Consider the following 14,487-nt stretch of genomic DNA (forward strand, 5'->3'; position numbering starts at 1 on the left):
CTGCAAACAGTACAACAGCCAATTCATTTTGGAAGTTCAAAGATCCCCGTTCCTGGGGGTTTAGTAGGTGCTGCAAGAGGTTTATTCTGGCAAATATGGCTGAAATAGTCTTTAGGGAATCTAAATGAGTGCATTGCAATATAAAAAAACAAAAAAAAAAAAACACACACACACACACACACACACACACACACACACACACATACACACACACACACGCTTCCACTAGTTGCTATTCTATTTTACTGTATGCATCTTCTAAACAGAATTAAAGGAGTTGTAAAGGCAGATTTTTTTTTAACTAACTGCTGAATCGATTACTCGCAAAATGGAAGAAATTCAATAAAAACATCAATCGCTCTCGGTCTGGAGCTCCATGCAAGATTTTTAAGGATGATCATCAGAAAAGTAAAGGATCAGCCCAGAACTACACAGGAGAAGCTTGTGCATGATCCTAAGGCAGTTGGGACCACAGTTGCCAAACAAACCATTGATAACACAATACGCCAACATGGATTAAAATGTCCCACTCCTCAAGAAGGCACATATGTACAGGCCCGTCTGAAGTTTGCCAATGAACATCTAAATGACTCAGAAGGATTGGGAAAAAGTGCTGTGATCAGAAGGGACCAAAAAATTGAGCTCTTTGGCATTAACTCGACTCTGTGTTTGGAGGAAGAAAAATTCTGACATAACCAAAGGAACACCAACCCTACAGTCAACAAAAACATTATGCTTTGGGGCTATTTCTCTGCTAAAAGTAGACCAACTTTGCCATGTATTGTAAAGTCTTGGATGAGAACCTTCTTCCCTCAACCAGAACACTGAAGATGGGGTGTGGGTGGGTCTTTCAGCATGACAATGACCCAAAACATACTGCCAAGGCAACAAAAGGAGTGGCTCAAGAAGAAGCACATTAACATCATGGAGTGGCTTTTACCCTATAGAAATTTTAGAGAGGGAGCTGAAGTTGCCACGTGAGAGCCAAGAAATTATAAAGTGTTACTAAACCCACAATAAAATCTGTCTGTATATGCAGAACACCCTGCTTGTTATACTCATTGTGTAACTTCAGGTGTTAATCCTCTGTATTGTGTAAAACCACTCTGATCTTATATGGACAGATCCTCCCCCTCCTGCAGGTTCACTCTTGGCAAGATTAGATAAGAAACAGTGAGGGTAGTACTGCTTCATGTGCTCACTTTAGTCTATCAAGGATGAGCTTTGGCGTGTTCGCACAGCCCACGTGCAGAGCCTGCCAGAAGTCGGCACTGCGCTAATCACAGGCAGTGAGACATTTCCCGATCTCTGCAGCCGCGCATCGGGACAATGCCTCACTGCCTGCGATTAGCGCAGTGCCAACTTCCTGGTGGGCTCTGCATGTGGGCTTGCGAACACGCAGGAGCTCATCCTTAGTCTCTATTATCTGGAGAGAACATTTCCTTGTTTTAGCTGAGCTAGTCAGGTCACATGATATGAACATCACACATGTGGGCATGTGTACAGGTCCTAAATGACAACCCAGTCCCTTCATCCTCCTTGCCTGGTAACAAAAAAAAAAAAAAAAAAAAAAAAGAAGAGCACAGTGGGTGGGATGTCACATCTTGATTGATGGATGATCCGCCTCATAACAGTATGTGGACACAGGCTATAGTGGAAATCTCCTACCTGACCACACCCTGCAGTTTATCATGTGACCGTAGTATACAGATCAGCCAAAAAGGAATATAGTGGCAGTATTTTAATGTAAAAAATAAGTTTTATAAGTTGTGGACACTGGGGGGGGGGGGGGGGGGCTATTTTCATATAACTGTGTTTAGTAACACTTTTAGGATTTAGAGAAGATCTGTAAAGAGTGGTCCAAAATTCCTCCTGGTAAGGCTGGATTCAACGTTTTAGTGCTTTTTGCATATTTTCTCTACAGAACGTGTTCCATAGGAAACCATGTTAAATGGACTGTAGTGCAAATCTGCAAAAAGCACTAAAAAGACTGCATAGGTGTGAATCCAGCCTAACTACAAGAAATGTCTTACCTCTGTGCTTGCCAGCAAGGGTTTCTCCACCAAGTACCAAGTCATGTTTTGCTTGGGGATCAAATATTTATTTTACTCACTGAACTGCAACTCAATTTATAACATTTGGATCATGTGTTGTTTTCTGGATTTTTGGGAGATATTCTGTCTCCGTTTAAAATACACATATGATAAAATTTTTAGCCCCTTCATAAGTGGGCAAATTTACAAAATCTGCAGGGGATCAAATAATTATTTCCCCCACTGTACATACTAGGGCTAATGTAGACAGGAGCCAATTAACTTACCGGCATGTCTTTGGAGTCAGAGGAAACCAAAGAACTTGGAGGAAACCCATGCAAACTCCATGCAGGTATCATCCTGGCCAGGACTTGAACTGTGGACCCCCTAGTTCTGCAAGGCAGGTGTGAACTGCTTTAATGTAGACCTAACCAAATTCTAACCTTTCCTTCAATCAATTCCTGCTAACCAGTGGGAGTGAAGGAAAGCCCATGTAAAAGCTATGCCTGGCTGGAGTCTCAGGGCTATAGACTCCCTATGTGACAGAGCTACTTTGTTCCATATCATCACAGACTGAGTTACATCCTTCACACCCCAAAGTACAGGGTTACTACCTTCCTGACAGGGAGGAGCATGGGAAAGTGAAAGCTGGTTTGTTGCATTGGGTTTGCTTTGCTTATCACCATTCTTTACAATGCCTTTTGGGATTGCTTGTGTATCGTCCTGCAGGAAGTCCCGCTGTGCTCGAGACACAAGCAGTTAAACCCTCGTTCTGCAGTGCTGAGAACCCGGAATAGAGAACAGAGTGGCCTAGATTCTGCTGAGCCCTGGTGCTTAGCACTTTCTAATTCCCACATGCATGAATAAGAGATAAGAAGTGTTAAATTTTACACTCCTTTGATAGATTTTCTCTCGTGTTCAAGTAAGCAGAGTTTTCATTTTGAGGATTTCAAAGAAGAGGAGGAAGAAGAAGAAGAAAAAAAAAAAAAAAAAAAAAAAGGGGGGAAAGACTACGTTTAATTACAATTTTTAGATCACAAAGGGTCAACCAAGGGTAAAAAGAAAAAAAGTTGAACACTTTGGGGGTTTTTATAGAATGGTGATGTGACTTAAATATTCACGGGTAGTAAATAAATCACTGACATTTAAAAAAAAAATGCATGCACCAGAGTGTTTCACCTGCAGTGAATTTCAGATTCAAGGCTTTATAAGTTTGCCCCTAACTAAAAGTGTCAGGATGTCCTGCCCTGCACATATATATACACATATATATACGTATATATACACATACATACACACACACATACATAAATACACATAAATTTATTTTTGCTGTTAATATCACCCAAGTCTCACCTTGTGAATACAGCAGAATCTGCATTTCAAGTAGTACGCATGTGAAAAGCTGAACCAAGTTCTCCAATCCCAGTAACTCAAAGGTCTCTCTGAGAGGATAGTCAGACAATGGCAGTTCATTAGGTCCTGGCCTCTGACAAACAATAGGCTCATACACCCCATAAAATTTCAGTGACCTTCCTGGCGGTGGCAGCGGGACCTCATACAGAATGTTATGTATATAACTCTCCAATGGCAGAGGTGGCGGCTGTGGAGAAGTCACAGCTTTATAGAGTTGTGTTAGGAACTTCTTGCAGGGTTGCATGAAGGGGAGCGGGGTGATCAGACATATGCACTTGGAAACGTAAAGCGTGTCCCTGTTGATGTCGTAGGAGTTGTACTGCTGGAGCTTCGCCAGGGATGTGGCGTCTCCATCCTCCACACTGCTGGCTAAGGAGTCCATGCTGCAGGAGGATGAGGCATAAACACTGTGTTCTGCATTGTGCATCTGGTATAGAGTCTGCATGGCAGTACATATTTGCTTGCTGGTCACCTCTTCGTAAAACGTTAGCACAAATCCATATGTTCTAGAGCCATCCTCTCTGGTGATGATGAATGAATGGAACTGGGGGTCGCGGGAGTCTGATTGGGTTCGGAAGGACAGCCCCTTCGGCATGCAAAGCTGTAAAAAGTAAATAAGCAATATAATTAATGTTTACCACAAGCCAATATTGCTTCAGGACTCCCAAACTCAAGCATACAAGGACATCATATAATAACCTTTTAATATGTGCACTATATTGCTTAAAGGAGAAATTCACCTAGTAATGCATGTTACACCTGTATTAGTAGTAGTAATATGTAGCTAAAGCAGCAGCCCCCCACCCCCGACTGTTATAGCGGATGAGGGATCCATATGGGCAGACAGCTGTACTGAGAATCTGCAGGAGGCTGACATTGCACCCACCGTTTCCGGGTCCCCACCCACCTGTTCCCCCGTACTTTTATCATTTCATCACTCTTTTCATTCATATTCATTCAGGGTATGCCCTCTTTTAGGCACACTGACCAGTAGGCCAAGGCACACCTCAGGTCTTGGTAGTTAGTATTATCGCATTTCGAAGTGAAGACTGACTACAAGTAATATTATCCTTTAAGGTTTATGAACACCTAACCACCACATTTACTTTATATGAGATGGCTGCATGTCCCATCCCAAAACCATGGGCATTAGTACGAAGTTGCGACTAACAGCCTCCACCCTTCCATAAAGGCAAAAAAAAAAAAGAAAATCCACAAAATTTTGGAGCTTGTCTGTAGGAATCTGGATCCATTCGGGAAAAAAAATAGCATTTATATTGACAGGTACTAATGTTGGATGAGTGAACCCAGTTCATAATTGGAGTTCCAATTTATCCCAAAGGTGTTGAAGTGTGACAAGGCCTTCATTGAGCTGGCTTTGTACACAGGGGAACAGTCATGCTGGAACTATGAAGGGCCTTCCCCAAACGGTTACCACAAGGTCTAAAATGCCTTTGTATGATGTAGCATTAATAGTGCCCCTCGCTGGATGCACCTGAACTCCAATTTGGAGGGGTGTCCACATACTTTTGGCCAAATAGTGTCATTAAATGTTAATTGTAGGCCCAAGAAAAACTTTATTTTTACCATGAAGATTCTAATCATGAGATAATGGTCATGCAGAACTAACCAGTCAATGGATATACACACATTCACCTCAATCTGGATTAGTATAATATATTATTTTTTATATATATATATATATATATATATATATATATATATATATATATATATATATATATATATATATATATATATATATATATATTACACATACATACATACATACATATATATATTACACACACACACATATATACATATGCACACACCAACTTTTATTTTTATTTTTTTACAAGGCTAATCCTTTCCTCAATCTAACTTTGCACTAAACCTAACAATAATCCTCAAACATAATAAAACAAAAAAGAAAAACCCTTAAAAAGAAAATGCTGCCATTTTTCTAGAGCTGAATGTAATTTGTGGTGTCTCTCTCCTTGAGAGGTTGTGTTTTAGATTTGATTTCACGAAACGCAATTACCTGATGTAAAACAAATCATCTTCACAAAATATTTGAAGGAAATGAGTTATGTTGCATATAAGTTCTAGGCGTCAATGAGAGAGTCTCACTAAAGCAGTGCGACTACGCACACACACCAGACTGTGCAGTGTTAAAGCTTTAGAAAGATCACACCTAAAAGGGAGTCTTACAAATGTGTAAAAACAGATCAACTGCATTCAAATATTTTTATCATGTGTTATATCTGAAGTGTAATCTGCGTATATTTTGCCTTCCCTGGTTTCATCAACATCACCCCACCCATCAACATGCTAATGAAATATTTAAATAAAACCTTACATTTTTTTTAACCACTTAAGGTCTGCCCTATAGCACTTTTACTGCTACAGGGTGGCACCTATTACACACAGTGGGAGCAGATCAGTAGATACCATGGACTCTACGTCCGCCGACACCCACCGATCATCAGACAGACAGGATGGTGATCGGCCCATGTAAACGAGGCAGATCGCAGGAATCAAGGGATCAAATGTGCCCCTGCAAAGCAGAGAATAAATTCCATCTCTTCCCCTAGTAAAAGTACCTCACACAGTACTCAAACACTGGTTAGACACAGTTAACCCTTTGATCTCCCCTGTTAACCCCTTTCCAGCCAGTGTCATTAGTACAGTGACAGTGCATATTTTTTTTAGCACTGATCACCATTAGTGTCACTGGTTCCCAAAAAGTGTCAGTGACAGAATGTCTGCTGCAATATTGCAGTCTGTGAAAAAAATTATGTAGCAGAATGCATATTAGCCTAACTGTATGAAGAATTTTTATTTTTTTTTTATTTTTTATTGCATATGTTTTATAGCAGTAAAAAATGGGGGGGGGGGGGGTTCCACATTTTTGGCCATTAGCAATTGTATTTTATGCGAATTGCGAAGGTGTATATATATTTATTCATTCTCATTCATCCCATATTTTCCTACAACTGTTAATTAGATTAAGGATTTTTGGCCATGTTGGCCTTGGTGGGACAAATGGTCCTACACTTGTTTCTGTTATCTGTATTGTCTTTGTGAAATAAAAAAGTTTATTGAAAAGGAAATTTGGCCTTTTAAGCAGGGACTGGCCAAATTTTGATCCATCTATGGCTGTTTCTGTTTATTAATGTCTCATGAACTGGCTTGTTGGAAATTTTTTCCCCAACAACACAGTGGGGAGGCTTCCTCTATCCACCTCACTTGTGTGGATGGAGGAATCCCTAAATTTTTTTTTGATTAGCCCACTGGCTGATCAAAAAAAAAAAAAATTATTCATGTTTGAGCAGCCTTAAATTGGTCCAAGCTGTTCCAATGTAAATATGCAAAAAACATCCATACCTACAACCTTCAGCCTCAAATATATATACAAAAAGCCTACAATTCCCTTTAACACAGATTTTGAGTTATACTTAGAGACCCGTTGGAATCTTTCTGATCGTACCATGTTGACAGCATCTTGGTCGAAGGGGTTCCACTCCACATTTTGAGGGTAGTGAGCAAGGACTTTTGACTTGAAGGTTCTTCTAACTGGGCTCTGGTCAAAGTTTTCACCTGAACAACAAGACAAAATGTTTAAACAGAGAGCTCCCAACTTTTTAATTCAATTAGAGACAACTGATGATTTAAATTATTAATTTTGTTCTTGATTTGAATGCTCACATCACTGAGACCACGAATCAATCATGAATCAGCCCCACCACATCTCCAAGATTTTTTTATTTTATTTTTAGGAATGACAGAAGAAGAAGATTGGACAAGCAAAGAACTTACCACAGGCTTCATGAAAAAAGTTAATACTATGAAAAATATAAATAGGTAAGTTGCCTTTGTAGCTGAACTTTACACAGAGCTAAATACGCTGTTAAAATACATATGTTAAATATTTTACCTGACGATGAATGTGTCATTCTGTCTTTGATTCAGGTGTCCCTGCCAGACAGCACAGCCAGGTCCTCAACATTGTATGGCAGCGACAGAACACCATGGTCAAAAACACCCACGCCCATCCCATTATTGCAAAATAAAGGAGCAGCAGTAGAACACGTCTCTGCTAACCATACTGCCCCTCCAACCAGAATATTCCCTGTCAGCTGCACAAATCCACACTGCAAAGCCTGACTGGCTTCCAGTCTTGGCCCTCCCTCCACAGTGGTGTAATTGGATGGTGAAGTAACTGCACAGTGAAAGGTTATCAACTCTACACAATTTGCTGTGCATATAGAGGAGCCCGATTGGCTCCTAATGTTTCTCCTCCCAATGCTATTCAGGGGATGAGAACGTTTGATATCCAGACTGATTAAAAAACATACTAGCTGCATTTAAATCTAAACTCCTGGCAGATATAACATACAAAATGAACATTTAAATGACTGTATGTATGTATGTATGCATGCATGTATGGCTGATCATTCAATACTCGGTCTCCAGCCTGCAGAGAGCTAGTGACTGTCAATCTTCGGCTCTCTGTTCTTCCCTCCAGTGCTCACTGGAGACCTGGACTGTGGAGGTGGCAGGAGAGGTTGGCTCAGTCTCCCAGTGGCTCGCTCAGAGGCTGAGCCAGCTGCAATCAAGGCTTCTGGGTGGAAACTGAAAGTAAAGTCTGGAGCCTGGACCAGGAAAGTGAAAATGGGTCACAGGAGTGCACTCCTGTGATGCACAGGAGAATATAGCTTTGGCTATACTTCTTTAAAGCTTGATTGAACCTTCAGGTTAAATCAGATAAATGCCTTTAGCTGCATCAAAACAAAAGCAACCACAGCCTGTGTTGAAAAGCCTGTCCCCTGCCAACATGCTGCAGAATGGGATCCTTGCTCTGTGTGAAGCAGTGGTTTCTCTGCAGAGGTCCAGCATGTCCCCTAGCCTACTTAGTGTGATCTATAGTTCTGAAATCAGAGAAGCTCAAGCTCCCTGCTGAATAAAGAAGGTGGTACATCCAACTTTTGCAGAAGGACCACTACTTTCACACAGGGCTTTAACATGCATGTGGCGAGTTCTACTGAAACTGTAATAAAACCCATCTACAGGAGAAAAAAAAAAGGTTCATGCAAGACATGCATTACAATTTAGGGCTCCCTAACAAATGACTGTTGCTTTTTCCAGCATGGGCAGGGCACTTTTTTTTCCTTTATACATAGGCTTGTTCGGAAGAATTCTCGCTTAAAGCTGAACTCCAGGGAAAACTAGTTTTGGGATATTTGCGGTGTAAAAATAAAATTACCTCCCATGTGTGGCTGCTACTCTTGCCTGTAAAACAGTCACATATTCAACCACTGCAGTAGAATATGAGCCGAACATCTGAAACTCAGACTTGCAGTTCCAGCTGTAGTTTAGATATCACAAAGGGATGTGGGGATGTCATTCAGCACTTCCTTTATGCAGAAAAACATTGTATTCTATTCACTGAATGCAAGACTGTCATTGGAAGAGGTACAGATAAATGTCATGATCTCCCCTCCTCCATTCCCAGAAACTCTTGCAGACATCAATGTACTACATCCTTAAACAAAAACTGTATCACCCTATGTATAGCTTTTTCAGTACCGGGGGGGTCATTGAATAAAAGATTACAGAACAGAGCAGCAGCCAAACATTGAACTAGCATCGATAGAGGTCATATTTGTGCACAGCGAATGGCCCAAAATAGTTTATTTTTTTCCCCTGGAGTGCAGCATTAAATTTTATTATAAGAATTCAATACTACATTAAAGTGGATTCTACAGAAATATTGTTAATAGAAATATAAAGAATTAAAAAAGTCAAGGGCACCACCACCACCAGATCATCCACCAGACAAAAGGCAAGAAAAGACCCAAGGAAAGACCTATATTGCCATCACCAATTACCACTAAAACAGAAGAGGTCTGCGTGATTGGAATCAACCTGTCACAAACCCAGACAATTCAACTGAACACATGATTAAAAAATAAATGCATACAAAAATCAATAAAAGGCATACCCTTCAGTGGATCAAGATATAGGCAGCTCATTTTAAAAGGAGATCTTGACTTTTGTAAAAGTCTAGTTTACCCACCCGAGTCTTCCTGTTGATCAGTGAAGAGGTTTACCACCATACAAAAACCCTGTTGGCATCTCTTCAGCGGTGAACATCTTCATTGGCCAACACGAATAAATCAGGGAGCAGAAAAATCTGAACAATGCTCATTAAAAAATAAATTTAAAAAAAGTAGAGATCGGCAAATAACTGCTGCTGCCTATAATTGGATCTACTGATAGAGTGGTCTTCATTAAATGTCATCTATGACTACATTTCTGACCAGGCTATGCTTGATCCAAATTGCCTGACTTTTGGGAGGTTTACTTAAAAGGATAACGAAAAAAGGAACAAATTGAGTAAAACATCTTGACACGTCTGGAGAGAGAATGATAGTCCCATTCGTAAGGCATGAAATCTGCAGTTATCTAACAAGGAACATGCCAGGTCCTCAGTTTGTCCGTCCAGCCAGCAGTGTTCACTGAATGCAGACTGTTTGTTGAAGGAGCTATAGACACAGCTGTGCCAATGGAATGCAGCAATATAAACCTTTTTGGATAGAGCAGGGAAAGATTGGCACTTATGTCAGGTTTTCATTGCTGTCTGTACCCCTAATAGAACACCCCCCCCCCCCCCCCCACAGCCAAAACTGACAACACATTTTGTGGGGAAGGATTAGAACTGGTGACAGCCATTTTACTGCGGTCCATGTCTTCTAATACTGGCGACATTTGGTCCTTATTTCTTCTACAGGCATCACTGGGACAGGAAGTGAGGTCACAGACAGGAAATAAACATTAAATTACAAAAATAAACAGAAAAAAAATTGACTGGAATTAGGCTTTAATTTATGCCCAATGAGTCGGGTCAGGTCAGTAAAATACAACTTCAACCGGAGAAGACAGCTACGCCTGAACTCTCTAATAGAGTTAGAGCATTCCATAGACACAGCTGCGTGCAGTTTCTTCAAAACCAAATGCCAATGGTGTACAAATTGTATAATTTAGGAGTCAGTCAGTCCAAATTAGGAGCCACTAAGCAAAATTTAAAGAGCCAGGACACAGGTTTTCAATTACATGAATGGAACGGACACAAATTGTCAAAGCTCATCTGAAACCCAAACTTTTTTTTATAGTTTTGGATAGAGTGGTAACAAGTTAGAACCCTCTGTCAGATTTGTATTGCCCCTGCTGGGGAAGTGGACGATGTGCCCTGATGGCCAATGTCACCAAGAGTGACCGCATGGGAAGATCCAAGAGACAAATAAAGGGCACATCTTTAAACAAAGACAATAGTTCTAGTGCCTAAAAGGACATTTTCTTCAATCATAGGGGAAGATTTCCTTTCACTTCCTGTTGTGTTTATAGGGCAAAGTGAAGGGAAATCTCCCCAATAGCCTATTGTAGGTAAAAGAAAACCTGGCAGGTTTAAACCATTTCCTATGCCATCTAAAATGTAAAATATAATCAGTTTTGGATTTAGATATCCTATAAGCAAATATCTGGTGCACCAGCTTTCTGGTTCCAGGAATGTGACTGGCTCTGTGATAAACAAAATTGAAACTTTCCCCTTGGTCAAAAAGAGAGTCTGTATATGGATACAAGAACACAATAGGTAAAGATATACAGTGTTCAAAGTTTTCCTGTCTGACTTGTGTTAGTTCTTTCAGAAAGGCCACAATGGCCGAAACGTTTGGCTGAAGGTGGAAAGTCTCCTGTGGCTATATTAGAATTGTCATATAGCAACAAATGTTAACAAGATGTTTTATCTCATATTAGAGTAGCGGCAGTTGAGACTGAGGGGGACTGACAGATGCAGCGTAGAAGGGTGTAGGAAAGGAGGAATAGGGGGTGAGCGAGTCGCAGATCAGAGTGAAGAATTAGCTTGTGGATTGCAGAGATCCAGAGTGGATAAAGTGAAGACTTAACTGGGGTTCAGCCTATGTTACCTGTGCCATTTTCTTGGCTCCTGCCATGACGATCAGCTTCTAACCATTGGTATAAAACTACATGACAAACGAAAAAAAATGGGATGGGTGAACAAAGAATGAGCATCCTAGAGGTGAGCAAACAAGCAAGGTTAGTAAGAAAGAAAATGTAAAAACATGAATATGCAAAGGAGGGAAAGAAAGCAAAGCAAAAACACAAATAACAGCCATAAAAATACCATAGCGACATTTTAAAGTGGACCTTTTTAGTGACTTTACAGGTCTGTAAATAAATGCCTGACATTTTACAATATACAGAAATTGCATAATTTTTCACAAAAGCTCCATATTTGAGCAATAAAAAGCCATGCTCGAGTTCCAGGACCACGACTCGGTTTTCTGCACACAAGAGGAAGCTTTTCCTTAGTCTCCTCTCTGCCAGTGATTGGACTGCAACATTAAAGTGGTTGTAACCCCACTGGGTGATTTTAACGCAATCCCATGTCTTCCATAATGTGGTGTGCCCCAGTGTATGTTCCTTATTAAAAAAAAAAATGTCAGTCTATACCAAATTTCCTAGTCTAGCCGTCTCTCTCGATCTGACAGCTACAGTGGGAGTTGCTGAGAATCCTCTGCTGACGTCAGTCGGGAAGAGGCGAGGAGGGGCTGGTCATGCAAGTGCCAAACAGCACTCTGAAATATAGTAAAGAACAGAATTGTTTCAATACAGCAGATGGACTGGGGCACACAGCATTATGGAACACAGGGGACTGCCTGAAAATTACAGTTATTTCAGCAGGAGGGGAGGGGCAGACACTGGTACGAGCTGACAGGCAGGGAGGGAAGGGGGGGGGGGGGAGAAGAGGACAGGATAGCTGCAGATGACGGAGGCACATAAACTGACCACAGTCTCAGGGCTCTGCAGCCATGATAAATTGTGATCAGTTTACAGGGGGAGGGCAGAACCAGGCAGGATCAGCCAGGTATTTTAGGTGATAAGGGGGGCAAATGACACAGCACAAGCACTGTGCTGTTTTTCATGCTGCAGGGGTCTTCAAACTATGTCCCGCCAGTTAGTCAGGAACAATTCCCATCATGCCTAGTCAATTCTGTGAATGTCCATTTTACAATGCCTCATGAGATGTGTAGTCCCGCAACAGCTGGAGAGTGGCATTTTGAGGATCCCTGCTTTAAAAGGAACAGGATCTTTTTTTTTTTTTGAAGGCAAACCCGGACTGTCTCCACCCCACTATTCATATCCACCGAATCTCCCAGACGGGGGAGAGAGGAGAGAGGAAAAATCCTCTGTTCCTTCGCTTGGATGGTGGAAGCCTCAAAAGTTGTGACCGCCTGTAGGTCCTAAGGATCCCCGCTTTATGTAAAAAACCCATCTCTTTTCTCCCCCTCTCTCCTCTCTCCCTCGTCTGGGAGATTCGGTGGATATGAATAGTGGGGTGGAGACAGTCCGGGTTTGCCTTCAATGAATTTGGATACTTGCATGAGAGTCTCTGGTTTATACATTTATATCTCACGGAAAGGGTAAATATATAGAGATGTCTGCATAATTGCCCATTGAATGATACCGCTTTTAATATTAATTGTCCACTTATGTTGGTAGAAATAAAGAAACCCCCTGAGGAAGACTGCGACCAGTTCCAAGTCGAAATGCATTGGGGTATTTCCTCACACTAAGTGGCCTTTCTATGATATGTAAAAGCAAGAATGTGGGAACTTAAAAGTAGATTTTCGGATGGAGATATATATTATCCATGAACAATTGTTCTATTGTATAGAGATTTACAGATCTGTATTGCTACCACAGAGCTCAGATTTTTTAATTTAATTCACTGTGATATACCCACTTAGTGTTTAATAATAATAAAACATTTTGAAACTTTTTATCAATGTCTCTCATTTGCTGCTGAAAAATCACATGGAGAGTGTCTCTAAGTCTCTAAGATAAGTGAAGGATCCTTATGCCACGTACACACGATCGGACTTTCCGCCAGCAAAACCGTGGATTTTTATTCAAAGGTTGTTGGCGCAAACTTGTCTTGCATACACACGGTCACACAAATGTTGGCCAACAATTACGAACGTAGTGACGTACTACGCGTTTTTTCAGCTCTTTAGTGCCGCCCCAACAAGCTCACATCCAACATTTCCCGTCGGAAAATCCGACAGTGTGTACGTGGCATTAGACTAGATAGGCTGGTTTGCTGTAAACGCGGGCGCATTCCCCTGAAGGAGATTAAACCCTGAAAATGCATTGGGTATTTTCTTGTAGCTATGCATGCACTTTAACAAGAAATGAAAAAAAAAAAAAAGAGCAGTTCGCAGCAACCGGTCCGCACAAATGAGAAAAAAAAAAAAAAAAAAAAATAAAAAAAAGAAGAAGGACTTAGGTGAGATCATTTTGATTTTGCGATACAAAAGTTCTAGACGACATGCTGAAAATTCCTGCCATAGATCAACATAAGTGGTTTTCATGTCCCACGGTAGGAATGCGAGAGAAATATGCCATGCAATCTTAACAATGCAACCAACAAATATCGGATTATGACCTCGGCAAGAAGGAATCTTATCTGAGATGTAATTTTAGAAGCTCTCACTAATGGTGTCGGCTACTTTTTATAGCACTGCTTAGTGCAATTACGTGGTGGTGATGGGTGAGTCGTGCCAACACGTGTACGAGGGAGCAAGGGTGAAAAATTACAACTGTGTATAGAAAGACAAATGGGCAAAATTCTAAAACGGTTGCACGGAATTAAAAAGAACATTAAAAAAGAGGCAAGAGGTTAAGCGGCACATATGGGCAATCTAACACAGATGTCAGTTGCAGCTTAGTGATAGAAGAGTTAAATAATTCATTGTGAGAGTAACAGAAAACCGGGATCATGGGCTATTTTGAGCAGCTCTCTGTTGTGAGCTGATCCGCAGAAGTAGTGAATGAACCAATAACCTCATACAGAAGAAAAACTGCCACATTCAGCAAAAAAAGCAACCTGGTGCAGAGCGCGTAGTAACCTACAGCACCATTCCGGGTCCATGAATCTAATAGAAATCAC

The 14,487-nt window shown here is 41.0% G+C and overlaps 1 protein-coding gene across 2 annotated transcripts in view; it reads right to left on the reverse strand.

The window, feature by feature from the left end:
* The window catches only part of DENND5B (DENN domain containing 5B), a 167,138-nt gene that overhangs the window by 99,762 nt on the left and 52,889 nt on the right, over positions 1-14,487 (reverse strand). Inside the window, exons 2-4 of one of the 2 annotated variants that reach the window (XM_077469294.1) lie at positions 11,441-11,497; positions 6,943-7,052; positions 3,390-4,050 (exon numbers count right to left, since the gene is read on the reverse strand). In XM_077469294.1, coding sequence (XP_077325420.1) covers positions 3,390-4,050; positions 6,943-7,052; positions 11,441-11,497 — 828 coding nt within the window. The remainder of the gene's footprint in view (positions 1-3,389; positions 4,051-6,942; positions 7,053-11,440; positions 11,498-14,487) is intronic. The other variant, XM_077469295.1, reaches the window with a different exon arrangement.

This window comes from Lithobates pipiens, unplaced genomic scaffold (genome assembly GCF_037356315.1).
Source record: "Lithobates pipiens isolate NorthernLeopardFrog02 unplaced genomic scaffold, aLitPip1_a1.2 Scaffold_8, whole genome shotgun sequence".
NCBI lineage: Eukaryota > Metazoa > Chordata > Amphibia > Anura > Ranidae > Lithobates > Lithobates pipiens.